Raw genomic sequence first — 22,858 nt, 5'->3', positions numbered from 1 at the left:
ACTCAGGCCCCTGAAACGGACTCCCACAAAGCCTGGGTGGATGCCTTCAGGAGGCAAGCAGGAAGGTGCTGAGCTTGAGGGCCAGCTCTCAGCGGCTGGAGAACCTAAGAGCAGTGTTTGTCCAAAAATGGCGGGGATGCTCCCTCCTCAGAGAGGAGTTTGGAGGAAAAACAAGAGAGAAGACAGGACAAACGGAATGCTCATGCATTGTGGCACAGAGGACAACTCATTCAAAAAACGATGCATCTAAGATGTTTTAGGTTGTAAACTCCATGTTTCCCAAAGTCTGTGACAGTGTACGAAAGTGAAAAACACATTTGTGGGGTAGGCTTTTCAAAAAATATGGAAGGAAACGAGATCAACACCAGGCTTATATTAATACCAGAGTAGATTTTAAAAACATAAAAAAGATATAAGATTCAACATGGAAAAATAAGGAAGTCGTTTGGAAACACAGAAACAAAACTATTAGAACATAAAGCAAGCCCCTACCCTGCCCCCCAATTCCCAGAAATCCTGGACAGGGCATGGAATAGGGACTCATGACTCTTATATAAACTCTGAGATGGAAACCCCGTATGACATCAGGATTACACTTGTATTTATTAGTGGTCCATTTTGTTCGTCCTTATTAAAAGTCAAACATTTAAAATGTGACTATTTCCACATTTAAAAAAAAACCAAATTAATGTTTTTAACTTGTGTCGCTCAATTTATTGTTTTACCATCTGTATTGGTGGTACTTATAGAATAAAGTTTATTCCTCTAGACAATATTTTCCAAAATGCAGAATTGCGACCATTTAGTGGGCTCAAAACTAATTCAGCGAGTTACAAATCAGCATATATTTTTAAAGAACAGTATGGAAATGAATGGAATGAAACAGACTATAATAAAACAGAATAGAAATGTGAGACTCCATTGTATATAGCACGGGTAGGAGCTGTTTTATAAACTTTTCATTTTGTGTTTATACATATGTATAAATAAATACATACAGGATCATAACATAAAACATTTCTTACTGTGAGTCTTGGCCTAAAATCACTGAAAGACAATAATGTATATAAATCAGGTTAAAGGAAGCAAGAACTTTAAAGATAGGCACATAGTAAGAAAAAGACAAATGTTAAAAATGGTTCCTATTCCTGGAACCTCAAAGGGTTTTGATGCATTTTAGGGGGTTCACAAAAGAAAGGGTGGTCTGTTTGGAGACGGTCGATGGCTGGGACTAGTCGAATGCTTTCCTCATTATCACAAATCTATGCAAGCTTTGCTAGCTCCTGGGTTAAAAACTTGTCTAATTTGCAAATCTAAAACACAAACCCTAACTTCCCAAGTAAAATCATACAGAACCAGGCAGAGATGCAAGCACCCTCTATTGCAAAGCCAACAGGAAACACAACTTCAGCAAAAGAACTGGTGGAAAGGGCATGAAAAAAATTGTATTTTTAGTATTTGGTTAATAACTATCAAGACATAGGACTCTCAGTGCCACTAACATGTCAAGTCTCTGAAAGCATTACATAACACCTCTTAAGATAGGCAGATAGGGCTTGTAATGGTGACAATCTTAACATAACTTTGCTGAGAAAAATGTTGGTTATTGACTACAGGACTATTGGAATTTCAGAGTAAGAAATGAGCATTTATTAAGAGATAACAGAGACTTGTCAGCTCATAGAGTCCCCATAATGTAATCATCATTAACATAGAAAGAAACGGCTCAGAGACGTCAAATAACATGGTTCTGCTCATAGGGATTAAGCAGAGAGAAGGCAGAATCCAAAGCAAGTAGACCCTCGAAAGCCACCTGTCTCATTTTAAGTTAAGATATCTGCTTGTTACAAAGACCTACTCACGTTTGAGATCTTGCGTCCCAGTATATGTTGTCAGTTTGGCTCAAATAAAAGTTCGAAAAGAAAAAGACCTACTCACTATCTTCAGCTTTTGACAACTCCTGTTTTCACTGCTTTGAGATAAAACAAGAATTTTTTTTGAATAGTCTGAAAATCAGATGCCTGTAACCACACATTCAGGAACTGTGATTTTAAGACCAGAAGTATCAGAGGCATCCATATCTGTCCGCATTTTGACGGACAAACTTAATTAACCTTTGCTACTCTGTTCCAACCTACTGTTTTAGACAAAACCAGTGACCCACAAACAATATGTTACCATCAGAATCTCAATGGCTGCAACACCAAGAGATATAGCCCTATCAGCAGTATCGGGAAATAAACCACTTGGATTAGCTGCTCTAAGGAATATGGATTATATTCATGTCACACATGAGCTGTCAGCAACATTAGGATACTTTTAGCATAAATCAGCAGTGTGAGCGGTATCTTATGAGTCCTGAACGTGACAGACTGTGGGGAGGGCGAGGTGAGAGGGTGTGCGGCCACCTTCTAAGTGTCAGCACACGTGCACACTCATGTCACTTTACACGAACTGGCATTAAAAATCTAAACGCAAGCTGGTGACTGCTGAGAGGCACTCCCAACTCAAGGTGGGTGGCTTGCATGGAAAGGTACTTCCCAGTCCAAAACCACGGTGGAGAGAGGTCATCTCTAAGTGAGCAAAACAAACAAGAATGACCCAAAATCTGTTTCTCTAAATTACACAGAAGTGTGTGTGTGTGTGTGTGTGTGTGTGTGTGTGTGTGTTAGGCATGCACATGCACGCATGTGTCTGGGAAGGCACAGAACCATGTGTAGGAGCTACAGGCTTAGTTATTTAAATTGGTTAATACTATTAACACTTAGGACTCCATTCTCTCTAACTTGTCAAGTCTCTGAAAACATTATATAAAATATGTCATATCTTATAAAACATTGTAAGTTACAAGAAAACATACAGCTCCCAAAGCTCCACACAAGGAAAACCAAGAAGTGCTTTTGGAGGGCAGGGATACCATGGGAATGAACGTGCCCTCTGCAGTCACGCAAAGCTGGGTTCAAACTCCAGCTCGCGCACTTAGCAGCTGTGTGATACTGGCAAGTTACTTCATCTGCCTGAGCCTCAGGTTCCGCACCAGAAAAGGGGGTGCCCATCTCTGACAGGGCTGTGTTTTGGGGTTAGGCGGGATGCTAGCTGTGAAGCGCCCAGCACCCTCAGGCTGTTTAACAGCTGTCCTGCCGCACCTGCGCCTTCCACTTCCGCTCAGGGGCCTCCCACTTGGGGAGCATCCGTGAGAGGGAGTCAGTCACACTCGAGGACCCTTCTTTTGCGTTTGCTACCCAGTAGCCGAGCCCTTTCATAGGTATGACAGAGATCTAGTAACAAAGAGGGAGACAGAAACACCTGCCCATTATATACTTGAAATATTTTAAGTACATAAACATTTTGTTTGATATTTGAAAGGAAAATTCATCCCCTGAAAATTTTCTGCTTTTTAAATTTGAAAAAGTTGAAAAACCAACTCAAGATGGTACACAGCCACTATCACACACAGAGGCAGGGAGGGCGGGGGAGGGACAGAACATTCCTTCACATATTTTGCTTACTCAAGACATGCAATTATGTCTGCCTTCCTTATCTCACTGTTGGCTGACGAGAACCTGGAACTGCCAAGAAGGATGTGATTTTTTTTTTTTTAAAAAAAAGGTGTGAAAAATAAAATAAGGAGATAATCCCCCCCCACACCGTTTCCCAATCTTCTTATGAACCGCCCCACCATAGAGGTTGTGCATCTGCAGGGTGACACCCATAGGGTCCTGGTGTACCCAGCAGGGGGCAACGGGTCCTGGGTGTAGGCAATCAGGGCGGCACTCTCTGTAAAGAATTTTTTAAAAATATAATATTCATTAAAAGTCAACCTGCTTTTAATGATCACCATGCACTGAAAATTCTAAACAACAGTGGTTTAAATACTGATAACATACTGTCCTTGCCCCACCTCACTCCATGCCTGGCACACCACTGCACAGAGCCCTCCTTTCCTCAGGGCCTCACCGCCCTCCCCAGGGAACCTCCAGACTCTGATCACAACAGTGATTACAGAATTTCGAGTGTCCTTTTTCATCCAGCCCACTGTGAGCTGCGCCTTGAGGGTCGGGATAGCCTAGCTCAGAGCTAGGCCAGGAGCTGCCACTTGATAAATTAATGATCAATGAATGTGTGGAGGAGTTTATGTACACACTCTGTAATGTGGTAAAGATTTTTCGTAATTCTATTCTTTTTCTACTATTGCATTCCTAAATTGGTTTTAAAAAAAAAAGACAAAGAAGAAAATCAGCTTCTGTTATGTATTGCCTTGATTTTGGTCTTTATTCAACTGAGGGACACTTAACAGGCCACAGAAGAATGGACTCCCAAGAAATTTAATAATTACTCATCCACGTACTTAAACGTTCTGAGAAGCAACTAATTTTACATCATATTCATATCTGCTTAACGGGGAAAGAAGTTAAGCTAAACAGGAAGACATAGATATGATTTTGGCAACCAGCCCAACCAAATTGAATCTGAAAGCTTTCAAAAGCTGTGATCTGATTATCTCATTTTCAAGCAGATTATACAGAATCCCCAAGTGACTGTATTATTTACTAACCTGATGCTATTTTGTCAGAGATCAGGTTGTGTAAAAATCTCACAACAGATTGATATTGTATTTCTTGCTGCCTCCAACTGAATTGTGGAGCAGTCTCTGGAGTACATTAGCCCTTTCCCAGGTTTTCAACTCAATCTACATCAAACTGAACTCCTGTAAGAATGGAAATGTGCCTGTAGGACAGCCCAGTCTCCTAGAGGTTCTTGAGAATCCGAGGTTACATTCTACCTGGGCTTCCTGAGATGCTACTGGGCTGCTTCAGCCAGGCTGAGAAAACAGTCCCTTAGGATGTTCAGGGCCCAGCCCTGGGCCCTAGATCTTCTCTCAGAGTCACAGCTGCCTTCCCCAGCGCAAGGGTTTCTAGAGACCAGTTCTACTTTCTTTTATAACACACACATTTTTTAAAGCAAAATACTGTGCAAAAATGACTACTGTGCACGGCTGTAGTTAAGGAACAGTTCTCAGCCTCCCCTCTCACCACCTATCTGAGTTCAGTTTCTAAAATGTCCACCACCTCCTTCAGCTTTGGTTCCAGACCAAGAGCCACCAGGAATATTGCCATCGCAGGTACCAGTTCTTACAAGCAACTGCCCTCAATGCAGGATAGAAAGCATGCAAGTGATTACACTGTCTATAAAACAAAACAGCAATTCTTTCAGGAAAAGGTGTAACAAAAATCAGATGATGGCTGTCATGATCATCACTTGTAGTCATCTAGAAGAAGACAAAATAGCAATTCCTTCAGGAAAGTGCATCTAAATAGGTGGTAGTTTAGAAACAGAAAGTCAGGGCTGCATTAAGTGGGGCTGCAAAGCTCCGGCGGGATTCACCAGATGGCCAGAGGACTACTGCTGCCCTCATCGTGCCGGCTGGCAAACAGAAGCCTTCCTTCCTGCAGGAGTAAGAATGTGTTATAAGGACCCAAGAGAACTGGGTTTTTTAGTTCTTCTTAAAAGAGAAGAACCTAATGAGGAATTATGCTTCAAAAGAGAAAATTATAGACATGGATAAGACTTGACAGGCTGTTTGGGGGAAAGTTCATGGTAGAGGCGATGGAACCCCCAAAGGTGGGGGAGTCTGACGCCTCACTTCACTGTCTTTAAAACTCCTGGGGTCTATTGTGACTTTCACATTTCTTTAAACAGAAGATGCTCCAAGACTGGCCTTCTGACCTCGCAGGGCTTGTCTCATCATTGAACTGCAAGGCAGGACCTACTTGGGGTGCATGTGAAGGACTCCCACAAAATGGTGGGATAGCATGAGGGTATTCACAAGGCTGCCATAAAAAAGGAAAAGACCAAAGCACTCCTCTGCTTCTAAGGAGTTAAGCTGAGAGTTAAGTCGACACAATTGCTTAAAAAAAAAAAAAAAAAAACAACCATATTGAAGACCCTGAAGAACTTTGCTGTTGTCATGGTGACACAATGACTTATGCAGCGGTTTCCAGACTCTCACTGAACTTCAGATGTTTAAAATGTGGGGGGGAAAAAGGGGCAGGGGATACAGGGATAGTTTTGCCAATGTTTTATATTGCCAAATGCGTGCCTTCACAAAAAAAGAAATCCAGCCATTTAATAGGATCATCACTTTTTTTTCCTTAAGTTAGAGGGTATGGTCTCAATAATAACAATTTTTTAAACTGAATAATTTAACTGGGAAAAACCCACTTGTCGTATTTTCCTCATTTCTCTGTAAATCAGCATAGATAACATCCTGCATATTCCCAATAAAAGAAGGAACAAGGTGACATCAGCATCCACGACTGGTATCTAAACTGAATAATACACTAAGAACATAAATCAGAACTGCAGGTATTTTTAGGGGGAAGACAAATGTCAGTATCAACATTTTTCTATGCAATGACTGTCTAACTAGAAACCCCAAAATAAGCAACTATAAAATTATTAGAATTATAAGAGCTCACAAAAGTGGCCAGATGTAAAATAAATACATCACATCACAGCAATGGAACTCGTAACCCTTTTAGTCATCAACAGAAGTCTATGTCTCTATCCTTCCCCTTTAAGAAACCAAATTATGGTTGTTCGCCCTAATAGCCCAAGTCAAATACCACATCTATTTTAATTACCCTTTCCTGAGAAAAGAAATTGCTTTCAATGTTTTAAATTGAGTATGTTCTTATAAACCCTCCCTGTGTCTGCTTGCAAACGTCAGTTTTTCTTTCCAGAGGAAAGAGCCAGTCAGTGTCTGTCCAGCAACAGACACTGACCAATAAAAAGGGAAGCCAGGGCTAGTGTAACCTGTGGATGACATGGCAGTGGACAGCCTACTGGATCACAAGTTTATCTGTGGACAGAGCGCCTGAGCAGGGTAAGAAGGCCCAGGTTTGGGGCCTGGCTCTCCATCAGCAGCTGTGTGCCTCAGGCAAGTCACTGAACTTGCTCAGCCCAGAATCACCCAGGAGTTTGAGGTGAACAGAGGCACATTATCCTGGGGGCCTGACGGTGCAGAGGGGTGGCCTGCGACAAACACAAAAATTTCTCTGAAGTCTCCCACTTCATCTTAAAAATTGAAGTGGATGTTGCATTCTACCCCGATGTATTGTTTTTTAATTTATGGAGATATTTTAAAATAACGATTGTTCATTATAATTGTCTCCCTGAGAATGGTTTAAACCTTAGATTCACATTTCCCCCCTCCCCCCACTGCTGGACCCTCCTGTGAAGTTACCAGGCCACAGAAGTGAAGGGGCTACAGCCACTCCCACAAAGCACGTGCTTAGTAAGTCACTTAACACTCTTTAGCTAACAGGTTGTTCTGCTGAGCTATGCTAACAAAGGAGGCAGCAATGTGAAAACAAGGGCCACTCTCAGGTTGCTCATTATACCGGGAGGATCAGGCAGGCAGTCAAAAAGCTTTCATTTATTAAGTGCCCTGAGGGGCCTCTGGCCCTCAGCCGGCCAAAGGTGCTGGAGCGCCATACCAAGAATGCTCGCAAGGGGGCGCCTTTCTCTGTGCTCCAAGGCTCGGGTGCCAGAAGCTGGTCTCCTTCCTGCCTCTATTTCAGTTTCAAATCCAGGCCTACTTAGATGGTCCCCAACTTCCCTTCTCATTTTCCAGGTGGTAACAGCAGCCTTCCCTCAAGACCCACTTTTCTCATTTTTGTCTGTTTGCTTCAGTGGTAGATCCCTAGCACACAGTACTAGGACCTCCATGCACGTTTATTTAACACATGAATGCATTCCAGTGAGGTACATAATCATAAATGGGCAAGCATATTCGCGACACACTTCAGACTGAGCCCAAAATAACCACCAGAGGAATGAAATAACCTATGTTGCCATTTGACCACTCCCCAACTGTGGTCGGAATGTGACTCTACACATCTGGTGGCATAAGCTTCCGAAAAGCAATCAGAGAGGGTGCCTGCCGTAGGGACTGAAAGGAGATGCCAGGTACAGCTCTGAGTCCTCCCATATTTATTTCTGTTCACTTGATATGCAGCTCTCCCTTGTCAACCTGGTACAACATGTTTATTTAAGAGATAATGTTGCCGTGGAGGAGTGCACAAGGCAATAAACAGCTTTTGCAGGCAATTAAATGCAGAAGTGAAATTGAGCCGCTGGTCAGTGGAACCAGCCATTCATCGTGAGTTTGTTCCAGTGTCACAAATGTTATTCCTGTTTCACAACAGGACAGGAATCTATGATTGGGCCACAAATCTCCAAGGCTGGAGACAGATCTAAAGCAATTACAGCAGCTCTCAGCACGCAGGGCATTAACAGGAAAGGACCTTGGGATTCTGGGATGCCAACCTGCTCTGTCTTTCCTTAGAGGTTCTGCACTTAGTAGGTGCTCAATAATTTTGCATCTTGCTTGATTTTATAGGGAGACTTATTATATGAAGTCTCAACTCTATAATTTCTTTCTGCAAATTATTCAATACCCTCACTACAAATCTCTAAGACATCTAGCTTTAAAAAATGATGATGATCTCCACTAGAGTCGATTTTTTTCTAGGAATCAGAAAGGAGCTGTCTGTTGAAAAACATTCATACTGTTCCCTCAGCATACACTGATACACAAAGCAGCAAGGCAAGGAGGGTAATATAAAATGGTGACTCACTCTGGTCAAGAGTTAGGAGGAAAGTGGGGTGTCTTAGCAATAGAGAGTCAAGAATGTAGACGGCGGGGTGGGTGGGGGGCAGCCAGTTAGCTCAGCTGGTTAGAGCACGGTGCTCTTAACAACAAGGTTGCCAGTTCGAGCCCCACATGGGCCACTGTGAGCTGCGCCCTCCACAACTAGATTGAAACAACTACGTGACTTGGAGCTGATGGGTCCAAGAAAACACACTTAAATAAATAAAAATTAAAAAAAAAATAAAGAAAGATAGCAGATGGTGGAGACACTGCCTAAGATTCAGGCCCTTTGGATCAAGCCAGGGTCGGACTAAGGGACAATCCAGTCAGGACGGACCAGCACAGCTGCTCTCCAGGTGCAGCTGTGGGACACCTTCCATAAAGGCGACTGAAACACATGGCAACAACCAAGGGGGAGCCCCCACCTATCCCTTTTCTGGAAGCCTCCACCAGTAGGGAACAAGGCATTGTCCAAAGATCAGAGCCAGGGCACCTTCCTGAAACAGCAGAAACATCAAGAGCTGGGCAAGGCCACATGCCAGACCACTGCCCCTTACACCTCTGCCCTCACAACTCTGATTAAAAGATAAGCCATCCAGTTGCTATCCCTTAAACACTGGTTATAACTATGCATTATCTGTAGGTGTTCACTATTTAATTAATACTTCTTTATAACATATGCATCTTAACAAACGTATTTTGCACCATCATAATCTTTGTCTATGCTTTCAGTTTTGTATTTCCTACATGGATCAAATTCTTCCCCAACTCCGATAAAAATTATTCCACATACATTCATACTTGGTCCACATTCACATTTTATAGTCCTTTAATGATAACTAAAATGTGCATTATGTATACCCTATCTTGTTACAACGGGGATCTGAGGTAGCTAACTAAAATACATATGAACAAGAGGCTGAAAATTAAAAAAGATTAAAAAAAAGAGCAGAGCCAAGTGAAAATAATGATTAATGAAACAAATTCACTACCGTTAATATTGGCATAGCATTTCTTGGTGTACAAAGAAACTTCCACAGTAATGATCTACTTCAGTCATTACCCTGCCTGATGTATCTATGCAACAATCCTATGAAGGTAGTACTATGCTCATTTTACAGACAAAAAAAGCAACCCTGAGATTCAAAGGGTTAAGTATTTTGCTCAAGGCCTCAAGCCGACATGAATAGTTAAATCACAAGTTAGACTTGACTATGGATCTTCTAGTGCCAGATTCCATGCTCCCCACTTCATATTGTTCCCCTCACTCAACAGGCCTGGTTTCCAGTCTAGGCTCTGCCATCAACTAGCTGTGAGTGCTAAGCCAATCCCTTCAGCTCTGGACCTCAGTTTTCTCTGTAGCAAGATGGGGCGGGGGTGTGAACTAGAGCTCTGTAAGATCCATTTCAGCTCTGGTAATCACTGGACTGATTTTCACCTGTCATTTTGCAAATTGATGGCTTATAGCTATGTTGGCTCTTGTAATTTTAATGTAAGGGTTTATTTTCAAGAAAACTAACTTTTGTGAACATGACTACAATGTGGTAAGTCAAGCTTGCACTTACATTTGGTTACAAGGTTAATCCACAGACTTGTAAAATGTCACTTAGAAGGGATGGAGTCACCATACGGTAAAGCCCCTCCCAATTGTTAGGATCATTTTTTATGTTATACACACACGTTGCAGGGGTACCTAGATATGCTTTGTTGATAATCGCGTTCACAGAAAATTTGTATGCAGATTCAAAAGCACCTTCCAAATAGCAAGGAACCCAGCATATTTTAAACACTAATGGCTGAGACGGCACATTTCAGAAAAGCATCGGAGGCTCTATTCTCAGCCATCTGCAATAGCCACACATTAGTAATATTCTAGAAGCTTCTGCTTATTTCCAACTTCGACAAGTAAAGAAAGAAAATCAGCAAAGGGTTCCAAGGAGATCCCCAACGAAAAGCAAAGAACTTAGGTAGAAATTCCAAGCCCTAAAAAGGGCCTCCCTATTCGTTCTTACTTGATGACAGCTTCCATAGCCCTGAGTTTATTGCAGACCCAGTGATAAGGGGATAGTGCTGAGAAACACAATTTGGAGCCAGAAAGATACAGATTCAAACTCCAGCTCTCCCGTTTGGAGGCGGCGTGACCATGGCTAAGTCAGCCTCCTGCGTCTCAGTATCCTCACCTGTAAAAAGGAGACAATACTATCTGCCTCCTCGGGGTATGAGGGAGATTTACTGCTCATTATCAGTGTCATTATTTACTAAGAGGAATGACACCAACCACAGTAGCAGAGGAGGACCAATGTCTGCAAAGCAATTTGTTACATGAGACTATATTACCAAAGGTGACTGGCTGAAATAATAGAAAGGCTTAAGCCCAGCCCTCCAGGAAAACAAACTCGTATGTTAAATGATGCCTCAGCATCTCTCCTAGGCCTCAGACCAGGGCCACTTCTCTCTAGTCTAGTACGCGCTGGTTTAGAGAAGGCATGAACAGTATCAACACTGCATGCCCCGCAATAGGACTAAGCAACTGTGGATAAGGTGTTTCCTCCCACCTTTGCAAGCTGGGGTACAAGAACCTACTTAGGGGAATCCTTCCTTGCACACAGTGGCTGAGGCAGCTCTCCAAGACCAGCAACACTGCCATTCAAGAGAACCCTTCTCCTCCTGGCTATCCTCAAGAAGGGGCCTTGGTAAGGGACCTCCAAGGAAATCCAAGGCCTCTGCCATTCCCTTCCCAGGTTTCCCAGGTAGAGTAAGAATAAATATTAGTGTGTCAGGCATCATATGCCATCATATGCCTTCTGAAAGATTTTGACAAAGTAGAAGGTAAATTAATTTAGGAGATTTCTGGCTCTGCTGGAAAGCTGATTATGAGCTTTCTTTAAGAAAACACTGAAGATTTTTCTTTCTCATCCTTTTTCTCATAAGCCAGCAGGTTCACAGACCCTCCTGCTTTATCCTTGAAGCCTGGAAGCAACCAGAGAACCAGGACACTCCAATAGTAGTCCCTGGTTCCTGGGAACCTGCAGGATGAGTTGGGTTTTCCAGAACCACAAGATACTTCTTTCTTCTTTCAGAGAGGAGGATCTCTACTAGAAATCAACCTAAAACCTGTCCCAAATCATAAAATCCAGCTGGTACTCTGACAGACCTGTAGGGGTGCAGCTTGAAGACCCATAAATTACCGCATTTCCTTTACACTCACATTACCTCTCAATTCTAACATCAAAATGCTTTAAGCTCCCTTTTTAAAAAGTATGATTCTAAAAATAAAATGTATGGAAAACACATAAAACTGTGTAGCCCAGGGAATTAAAGCTCACATATTAATATGCTGGAAAAGTCAGATCCCTAAGGGTAGTGACAGAATCCAAAAAAATGGGGTGTTTTGAATATTAACTTCCCCACACCTAAGCAATGCAGAATGGAATAGAATTACTCAGAAAAAAATTCATCTCACATTTTTTAAAAAGTGGGCATAAGGTCAAAGACTTGCCTTGAACTCTAAAATCTATGTACTGCATTGTGCTGGAATCAAAGCCCAGCTGAGAAAGCCTGACTATGGTAAATGCATCCAAAATGAGAACGTTCTCCCAGAATCGCAACATCTTACAGTGGGAGTGGGGCGTGGCAGTGTCAAGTCCCAGCACTCGTGTGTACACATTCCTACAACAGGGTAATCCCACCTGCACATGCTTCTGGTGCCTTGGATCTGCTGCTAACATAGTGGCATGACGGGAATGGCTAAATTGAGGGAGCAGAACAGCTCTAGATAAATGTTTCTTCCCTGACATTGCAAAATGCTTTGTTTTACCCCAAATATTAAAAGCTCTTGATTGAACACTTTTAAAAATGCGTACTTAAGAGTATGAAGGACTGACCTCCATTCCCAGCTAAAATACACCCAAGGAATAAATAAATAATGCACTGACGTTGGCCCAGCACAGCAGTCACCTAATTCCTTTCCTTACCTTTCTTCCACCAAACATACAGATTATAACACTTCTCCTTCCTAGGGTGCAAATCCATCAAGAAGATTACCCCCACCCAGCATTTTCTAAGCTGCTCCAAGAAAGTTGGGGCAAGACTGCAGGAGGTGGGGCGTCCTACAGTAAGTGACTTGTGAATGTGACTCCAGCCACTGGGTATGTATGCCAAATAACTCTGAAAAATGACAAAAGTAAAATTTGAAAAAGAAAACAAATATATGCATATTTCTTTACAACTCCTTGCAGCCAACTTCTGGGGTTAAATGATGTTATAGGTAGAGTGAAAAATTCTTCACACATTTTGTATAATGTGCACACACGCGAGCCGAGGTGTGGGTGTGTAGGGGTGGGTGTCACATATTCACTTCACCCTCTGGGTGACATCTTACCTGCCACTGGTTTCCTGTCTGACCAGGCACATAAGGTGCTGGGAGGCTCCGAAGGCTGTTCTTCACGGGGGACCCCCCCAGGGGGCTTCCCACATCCCCAGAAGTGGAATCAGCAGCCAAGGCCATGGAGTACTGGGGGTAGTTGTACAGATTGTTGTAGTAAGGGAACAGGGACGGCTGGTAGAAGCTGCTGTAGTAGGTCGAGTCCGAAACCAGATCAGGTGTGTTCTCCACATGCCCTCTGCTGGTGACAGCAGGAATATCTTGGATGACCATACGTCCCTCTGGAAAGAAAAAGCAAAGGCCAACATGGTATTAATCTGGGTGGCTACAAAACTTGACCTCTAAACCTTGGCAACACATGGCCGATCTCCTCAAGAACTGCAGAACAAGGCCCCTGGGCATGCTGCGTCTTCTGCAGCCAAACCAAAGGGGGGCTTCTAAGGCTGGCATAATTCTGGGCAGACGACAGATTCTTGCTGATTATTTTTACTGAGAATACCAAACACATTTTAAGGGTCATTTTAATTATGTGAAGCCTGACCAGTAAGTTGTACCCAGAAATTCCTTTCCTAATGTCAAGAAATTAGAGATCAAATCTAGTTAACCTGGCTGTCTACAGCATGCTTACAACAAAATTAACTGGACTTCATTTCCATAAGACAATAAAAGGAACCCAGCACCCCTACTATGGTAGCCACATAGATATACCAGAAAGCCAAAGCCAGAGGCTAAGAGTTTAAGCAAACACCGTTTCCTTCACTTCCTTCCATAGCTGATACCTTATCCTTCTGAAGTCTGGACAATGGTATAGACCCGGGGAAGACAAACTTCTGTAAAGGGTCAGTTAGTAAATATTTTAAGCTCTGTGGGCCATTCAGTTGCAGCATATACAGGTTGTTTTGTAGTTTGTGTTGCAATAAAACTTTATTCACGAAACACAGGCAGTGGGCAGACATGGCCTCCAGACTATATAGACCATAGCTTGTCAGCCCAGGGTCTAGACTTTAAAACTGTGTCAATTCCAACAAGTAACGGAATGGACTCCAATGGACATTCATTAAACAATGTTCAAAGAGTTGGTCCAGGTGCCTGACATGGCTACAAGGTGTCAGGATGCCCCTGCCCAATGATAGTCTACAGTCTAGCATGAAAGATATTATGGGATTATAAAGAATGACAGGATTATCATTATCATACAGGCACACCCATAAACCTTTACAGAAATGCAAAGGCAGGAATTAGATGGAAAATGTGAAGAAGAGAGTAATGAGAAAAGGGCCGCAAGGACAAAGGAATGGAAGCAGGAACGTGGAAGGAGAACCAGGGAGTGATGGGGCACCAGGTTGAAGAATTGAGCAAGTGAAGGGAAGAGAGACCCACAACAGGGAGATCCCCTAGGGAGACACTGAAGTAGTCAGGGAGACCTAGGGGACTCATGCAGGAGAGGGGATGGGACCTGTGCCAGGAACCCGCCAGGGACATGTGGGAGACAGAACTCAACAGAACGGGAGGACAGATGGGACATCAGGATTTAAGATGCAGAAGGCGAAGAAACGTAAAGAGCAGATGTTGGGAAGAGCAGGAAGTCTATGGTAGAGGAGCGGGAGGTGGTAAGTTCTGCTTAATCAAGATGCCAGGGGGACACACAAGTGGGGGAAATGAATGAGGGTGAGAAACTTGACACTTGCGCTCATGGGAGAGGCTGAGGTTAGATGCTGAGATTCAGGAGTCACCACCGGGAGATGCTGGCTGCAACTGGGGAGAACAGGAGGGAGTCGTTACAGAAGAGCATGTTCTGAGAGAAGAGAGTCAAGGCTGAAGTCATGCAGAACGGAGGAGAAATGCAATGTCCCGGAGGCCAAAGTTGACGTGGATTGAGGAGGGGGCAGGCTGTGCTGTCACCTGCTGCTAAGAGATCAAGCAAAACTAGTTCTGGGAAAGACCAACAGCAGGATAGGTCGTTAGGGCCTTGTGGTTTTAGTACAGAAGGAGCAGAAGTCTATGAGAAGGCAAGGAGCAGGTAAGCAGTGAGGAGACAGAAGCCCTGATCCTTGTGTCTCGCCAAATGTAAGACCCAGCAAGCCGTGCCATGCCTGCTGGCTCACCCTTGCACCCCCTGTGCCCAGCGCACTGCCGGACACATGTGGTACATATTTGTAGAAGGGATCAACGAACAATGGTTTTTTAAGTAGCCTGGCATCACAATAAATGTGAGGAAATAAATAGAGGCTGCAGGGAACAAGAAGATGTTGTTAATTCATTTTTAAAACGTAAAGAAGGGTTGGGCATACGCCGGCAGGGACAAGAAGCCAATGAAGACAGATTCCCAGGACAAGCAACGCACGGCGCAGAGCAGGTGGTCAGAAGTGTCCACCGGCTGAACATGTGGAAAGAGAAAGAGAAAACGCATGTGAGTGTGTGTGTGGGGTGTGTGTGTGGGGGGGACATGACTAAAAGTGCAAGGTTTGGGTGAGATCTACAAAACGTATTTTTACTGGCTCATTTTAAAATCAGAACTCTCTTCTCTGAAAGGATACCACCTCCATCCACGTTTGGCTCCTGTCAACGCACTGTCATGCCACTATTTTATTATATTTCTTCCCTTTCTTCTCTCCTCCTTTTCCCAACTAATGAGATGAGACATTCCAATTCCAGTATTCTACACCGTGTCTGGAGAAGGTACATGCCACTCTCTCCTCCTCAACTTCCCCACTGATCCTTTTCTCGTATTTTAAACACCAATTTAGTGACATCATAGGTGGTGTTCACTACCTAATTCTTTTGTTTGCAATGTCGTCTTTATTGTTTACCTTGATTATAAGAGCAATAGAAACTCTGCCAAAATGATAAATTACATGGATGTTTAAACCAGAAAAGGAATGAATGACATGTTCTTACCACCCAGCCATAAGCATTTAGTGGGACATCTGTATACGATCGCACAGACACTGAGGAAGGCATTTGAAATGCGCATCCCTACCCCTGCTGTGGAAAAACGCTGGATATCCCTTAGGGCCTGCCCGTCAAAAGCAAGGCTCTTTTACAAAATATGAAATACAGAAGCAGATAAAGAATTAAATAGAAACGCAAAGACCGCAGCATTCTAGGATTAAGGCACAGGTTCCTGAATTTCTGCATCATAACCTTAGTCAGGACCTTTTATGAGGGCTCAGTTTGCTCAGCAACAAAATGATGTAATAACTCTCAACGTGACAAGAGAATGGCTTCAACAGACTATAGAGTAAACCTCAAATAAAAAGCTACGTCAGATCACAGCAAGGATTTGTTTAGCTACAGCTGATTGTAATTAATAAACACCTTTCCACAACCATATCTCATTTCCTCCTTCAAATTATACTGAATTTTAAGAATAAATTTTAACAAAAGAATAAATTAAGATATATATTGGAAATGTTTCATTTCATACCAGTACTTAAATAATAAAAATCATTTGAACTCATAAGAGTAGATGCATAAATATTTTACACTCTTAAAACGTTTAAGCCCTCTTAAAAAGTGACATTTTTAAAAATGCTGAGAGAAAAGACCTGGATCCAAGGATACATGAAACTACCAAAATCTGAATTTTATAAATCACCGAACAGTATTTTAAAGTTCCAAATTAAAACCCTTGGTCAATGTTAAAAATAGCTTTATGACTCCCAGCCTCTTTGTGCATGGAAAATTCCCAAGGTAGAAATGAACATCCACCAAAGTACATGTGTCTAAGCCAGTGCTGCTCAGAGTATGGTCACCGAATCGGCAGCATCCGCACAACCTGGGAACTTACAGACATACTCTTTCTCAGAGCCCACTCCAGACCCCGAGTCTGAAACTCTGAGGGTCAGGCCCAGCAATCTGAGTTTTAGCTCTCAGTAGGTTCGCATACACTCAAAAGATGGAGAACCACTGGTCTCCTCTAAAGACTCAAAGCAATTTCTCCATAAATTATCCCGTGGCTGCATCACTGTGACAGTCCTGACTGGCTATCCAAGACAAGTCTACAGTAAATTCCACTGAATAAAGATGGGCTGCCACTTACATCACCACTGACCTCGGCCCACAGATCGTGGGTGCGGTACATATGTGGCTGCCCAATGGTTCTGATTTTCATGGCCTACACCCAGGCTTCCTTCATTTATTCTAACCACAAAAGCTTAATTCATCCATTGAAAGAAAGCTTATTTCATTTCTTAGGCACCTACTATTTGCCAGGCACTTTATTAGGTATAATATCACAGAGTCAAACTTTAGTATTCCTCATAAGGCTTCCGGACAATCCAGAGGAGCAGGTAACACGAAATCACTTATTCTTGACCTTAATTTGCATTTATATTTGATTCATTCATTAATTATCATATAACAACTATGTCCAAAGCTTTGCTTTAGATGCCAAACACACAAAGAAACACTGAAAATGTTTCATTTCTTAAGAATGTGCCACCTATTTGGGGAAAAAAAATTAAGCATAGAAACCTTCAACGCAATAGTCTAATCGCCACAAGGACAGTTTAGGCAGATGTCACCATCAGCAAAGGCCGTGGAGACATGAGCCAGGATGGGGGTGATTGAGAGAGATGGTGGGGGTGTGGAGGCACTCAACGGAGGAGAATAATATATCACCAGGATCACAAAGGGGAAAAAGACAAGACATGTTCCAGGGACAGTGACCAGACGAGCCTGGCTGGAGTGCAGAGTTCATGTCAAGGGACAACAGATGATGAGAATGGAAAGTTACACGGGGTCAAATTGTGGAGGGCCTTGAATGTGAATGCCAGCCAAGGACTTCTGATTTCTCCTCAGGCTGCAGGGAGTCAACGAAGGTTTTCAGAGCAAGGGGGTAATGTAAAAACGTTCCAGGAAAATTAATCTGATCCAAGCACAAAAGATCTAGGAGAATAAAAAGGCAGAATAGACAAGGCTAGAACAGTCTATTCTGTATATGTATGTATATATGCTCCACAGATCAGAACAGACTAGGCTCTTTAAATACTTCAGGCCTGAAAGGTAACTACCGTATTTCCCTGAAAATAAGACCTAGCCAGACCATCAGCCTTTTATTTGGAGCAAAAATTAATATAAGATCCAGTCTTATTTTAATATAAGACCCGTTATAATATTGTAATATAATGTAATATAATATAATATAATGTAATATAATACTGGGTCTTATATTAATTTTTGCTCCAAAAGACACATTAGAGCTGATGGTCCGGCTAGGCCTTATTTTTGAGGAAACACGATATGAGCCTGCACACAGAGGCTGTGGTAATAGGGGGAAAAAATGAACCTCATGAAAATCACTGGCATGTCTGGTGTTCTGGGAATTCCCTTCAAATAACCAAGTTATACTGGTATTACCCATCACCCAGGGGCCAGGGAAGCCACCCAGCTCTCCTTTCAGACCCTCATTCAACTGCTGAGTGATTGATTATATGATATTCACTCCATCCTGAGAAGGAACATACATACAGCTCTTGCCTACACTGACGGAGGGTAAGAATATATATAAGTAGAAGAAGCCATTTTTCCAATCTGTGCTATAGCAGAATTCCCAGAAGAGTAATTAGAGACATTCTCTTCAACACTGGATGTCATCAAAGCTGTTGAGTCAGGCTTAGTGTCACTATTAGCTGGAGATAAACCTGATAGTAAGGTTTCTAACTTTTAGGCCACAAAATATATAAAGTCACCATATACATTTTGAAATCTGTGTATCATCAAAAGTGGTTTTTCATGTACAATCTCTTAATAGGCTACTAATCATTTTCTGAATTACAGAAAAACAACAACAACCCAGTATAAACGGACAGCTGGTACTACAGCCCTGAGCTGAATGCACCCACATGTATCAGTGCCCTCATTGTGACTGGTTCCTCCTGCCCGGCCCATGCCTAATGCACACTGACGGGGGTGTTTCAACTGCACTTTGTGCTTTGACTAAGTACAAAGACCACAGGAGTATACTGAAAAGGAAACATGCTAGGAGTTTGCTGGAAATCCTTTCTTTAAAATTATAGTTGCTACACATTATTATATTAGTTTTAGGTGTACAAAATAGTGATTCGACATTTATATACCTTACGATGTCATCACCACGATAAGTCTAGTAACCATCTGTCACCATACAAAGCTATATTCCAGGTCTCACTCTTTATGTTTCTAGAATAAAAACTGATCAAGATTCCTTAACAATGATATGAATTATAAGAGAAAGCTCAACAGCGTTGTTCCCAAGAAAATGTGGTAGCTTTCTTAACCAAGGCGTGGATCCCTTACAGGAATTATCAACCCCTAGGTCCCCTGCCAACGCAAAGTATGAAGTTAGATGGTTTAAGTGTTACCCTTTATTACTGGTATAGTCCTAATTTGTGCTTTAAGGAAGAAAAATCAGCAGGACTGGATTCAACAACTAGGAGAGGAACTGGAGAAGCAAGTATCTCCACGCAGGACCACCAGCATTCATCAGCAGAGACATTGCTTGCAGACTCAATCACTTCTTATTCCAATGCTCATATTTGTGGCTCCATACATTTACCTTCCACAGTCCAGTTCTTTGATAAGGCTTCCCAATCCCTCTGCTACTTTTTTTGCACTAACATATGCAGCGTGAAATATGATTCACTCCTTCATGAGCGATCAATACCACATGATAAATACCCTTATTGATCTTGCAGTGTTATATGCTGGTCTCCCGGCCCATGGCATATTAATAGCAGTTAACCAGTAATTCATTTTAAGGTATGTGAAGGCTTTTTTCCCCACTCTTCTCTAGTGTCAAGACTCCCAGAGTGGTTGCACTTTTGAGTCCTTTATCTTCAAACCTGGAGCCGTACTCCCTTCTCAATGACAAAACCAAATCTCAGTTTCCTATATCATAAATCACATATGAAATCAAAATTTGCAATTTACAATATGATTATTTGTGATTCACAGTGATCTCATATAATGGCTAATTTAGGTATAACAGGTTTTGTCTTTGTAATCCATGCCTCACATGGAGCCTGTCCTACTTAGTTTCTAGTTTTAAGTGTTACCAGTTTTTTACTGCTAAGCCTGAGATAGCAAAATTAACTAACATGTTGTGCTGAATGCTAGGAGGGTACAGAAAAAGTACAAGTCATTTCCCCCTTTTTTTTTTCTTAAGGAAAATTAAGGTCTTAAGAAAGCGTCCATGTCATTGGATGATGGCATGTCACGGAATCTAGAGGGTGGCAGTGGGGTGTGCCTTCACTGCAACATGAAGGCTTCATTTACTCAGCTCCCTGCTTTTAGCATTATTTTCTGCAGGGCAACCCTGGGTCCAAACTAATCAGTTCCTAGCATTTCCTAGACTTCGGAAAAACTGAGAAACCCAATGTGATGCTTCAGGACTCTTCCTCTACAAGGGAGAAAACCTAAAGGGAGATGCATGGAGAGAGAAGTGGTTCCATGAGCTGACACCTGGGCCCTCTCAGCACTCCTACAATTCCAAGAACAGAAGTCTGCCGTCTTGACTGAGGAAATGGACTAGTTTTCTCCAGTAAAGCAGAGCTGGCACAGAGGGCCTGATAATTGAGGCAGCAGTATGCCTGCTATTCATACCACTACCTGCTGTCGGTGACGAGGAATGAGGGACCTCGCCACACCTGTCACCTTCCCCTGCCGAAGAAACAATTCATGTTCCATGCAATAAACTCACTGAGCACCTGTGCAAGGCAGCCTGTGCAGTACCTTGGGGCACAAGGCACATAGTCTGTGACACTGCAGGCTCAGCAGTAAGGGGAGATCCTGAAACTAACACACAGAAGGAGAGGCTGACCAAGGCTATGGGAAAATACAAAACTGTGGGGAAGGGAGGCTGAGATTAAGCCCAACCTTCAAAGTACAAGTTCTGCTGATGTTGGCTCACGAACGTCACTCCTGTACACAGGCATGGACTATGTGAGAGCCAATTTCTCCTTTTTCCCAAGGAATTTTTAAAAATGTAACTTGGTCCTGGAGCAAAGTGTCCAGTTCATTTTTCTTCTTAGGGTAAAGGTTTTCAATAAATAAATAACCTGAAGTTGGCCTTTAAAGCTAGGAGCAGGCTTGGTTCAAAGGTGTGAGATACAAGGGATCTGGGGAGATAGAGAAAGAGATACATGGAGGGAGGGCGGGCGGGAGGGTAAGAGTTAGCTACATGGATTGTTGAGCACGACCAGAGCAAAGAAACCAACCAGGAGACATGGGGAAAGATGGAGAAAATATACAGGTGCGGGGAGCATATACAGGCCTTCCAAGGGAGCTCACCAAGATTGGAAGCAGGCGGCCCCCTGGGGCTATTGACAATCCCAGTAAGTAATAATCACAGTAAGTAATCTCAGTAAGTAACAATCCTTGTGGGCAGCACCTCCCAAAGTGCTGGACCAATGAGGGAAGCCCAAGAATAACAGAAGCTAATCCCTGCTCTCTAGCTCACCCTCCATTGATGACAAATGCAAGGGAGAACTTAAAGGATCAGAAAAGGTTTTTCATAGAAGAGACAGAGAGGGAGGGAGGGAGGGAGACGGGGGGAGGGGAGGGGGAGGGAGAGAGAGAGAGAGAGAGAGAGAGAGAGAGAGGAATTCTGTATTAAGTAGAGGAGGCACAAAATGTTTCTGAGACGGCAAGAGAACAGCCTGTACAGCAGGGCAGGGGGAGCACAGGGTCCCCCACAGGATGAGAATGAGGGTGCTGCTGGCATAGTAATATAAAGTTTAGACTCTCTTCCAAGGAAAAATACTCAACTGGATCTGAAGACACTTAAAGTACAGGGTTCACTGTGTGGTCCCAAGGAATACCTATGGCAGTGTGGCAACCCCTACGTCACATATTCCCACCTCTTGGCGTTCTTATTCATGGGTTTCTGCTCTCCCCTCCCTGGCTCCCGCCCTCTGCATAAGCCTCAGAATTCCCCAGGGCCATCCAGAGAAACTATTAGCCCTATAGAGGGAGTCAGATATAGACAAAATGCCTTCTCTCTGACTTTACTAGAAATTGTCTCATAGCCACGAAAGAGGTTTTCCCTCTTTAGGCCAGTTCAGAATTTCCTATCATTGGCAAGATGCCAGAGACAGTTTGGGACTCTGTCAACACCTGCCAGCAGACAGGAGAAGGCAGGGAGTGCCACACAACAAGCCAGCAGCAAGGCTTGAGTTGGGGAGTGGATGAGAGAAGAGGGAAGATGACCTCTCCATCAAGTACTCTATTCTAAAAGAGATCATAAAGAGAATCCCTTCTCGAACTTTTTTAGTATCTCTTATTCTGAGAAAATTTTAAACTAGGCGCATATTGGACTGACTGTGTACATATATTTAGGTCTCCACAGAGACGTTTTCTCTGAACTGTATTTGGACAGCTTAAAATGTAGTCTTAATTTACTAGGGTTTTTTTTTTTTTTTTTTCTTGGGCATGAAGGGTGCTGAACACAGGAGCTGTCAGGGACACATTCTTAAGTCTGCTCATGGCCGGCACCCTTTAGGTTTGGGATTTAGATTCTGCTTCTAAAACTTTCTTTTAAAAATAAGATCATAGATGTTTGTTGTTGCCCCTGAAGCCCCCAGATGGTGGTCTAAAGTGGACTGAACCCCACAAGGGATAAAAAAACAAATTATAGCACATCATATTGTTCCACACAGCTTTTGTTCAACTCAAGATCATACCAGTTCAGTTTCATATTGCCAGTTTTCAGTCGGGTATTTGTCTTATAGTGTTTCAAGTATTTGACAATAACTTACTGAACTGCGAGACTGGGCTCCCCAGGAACTAAATCTGCCTCTACACAACTCACCCTGGCTGCACCGGGTGGGGGTGGAGGC

At 42.9% G+C, this 22,858-nt stretch overlaps 1 protein-coding gene across 1 annotated transcript in view; it reads right to left on the bottom strand.

The window, feature by feature from the left end:
• Window positions 1–22,858, bottom strand: part of DMRT1 (doublesex and mab-3 related transcription factor 1) — a 95,701-nt gene that overhangs the window by 45,572 nt on the left and 27,271 nt on the right. The window contains exon 3 of the mRNA XM_019729724.3: window positions 13,038–13,321. Within this exon, the coding sequence (XP_019585283.1) occupies window positions 13,038–13,321 (284 nt within the window). The remainder of the gene's footprint in view (window positions 1–13,037; window positions 13,322–22,858) is intronic.

Source organism: Rhinolophus sinicus, chromosome 16 (genome assembly GCF_057876585.1).
Source record: "Rhinolophus sinicus isolate RSI-liver-muscle chromosome 16, RSI-T2T, whole genome shotgun sequence".
NCBI classification, from domain to species: Eukaryota; Metazoa; Chordata; class Mammalia; order Chiroptera; family Rhinolophidae; genus Rhinolophus; species Rhinolophus sinicus.
This window is presented reverse-complemented; position numbering and strand designations above follow the sequence as displayed.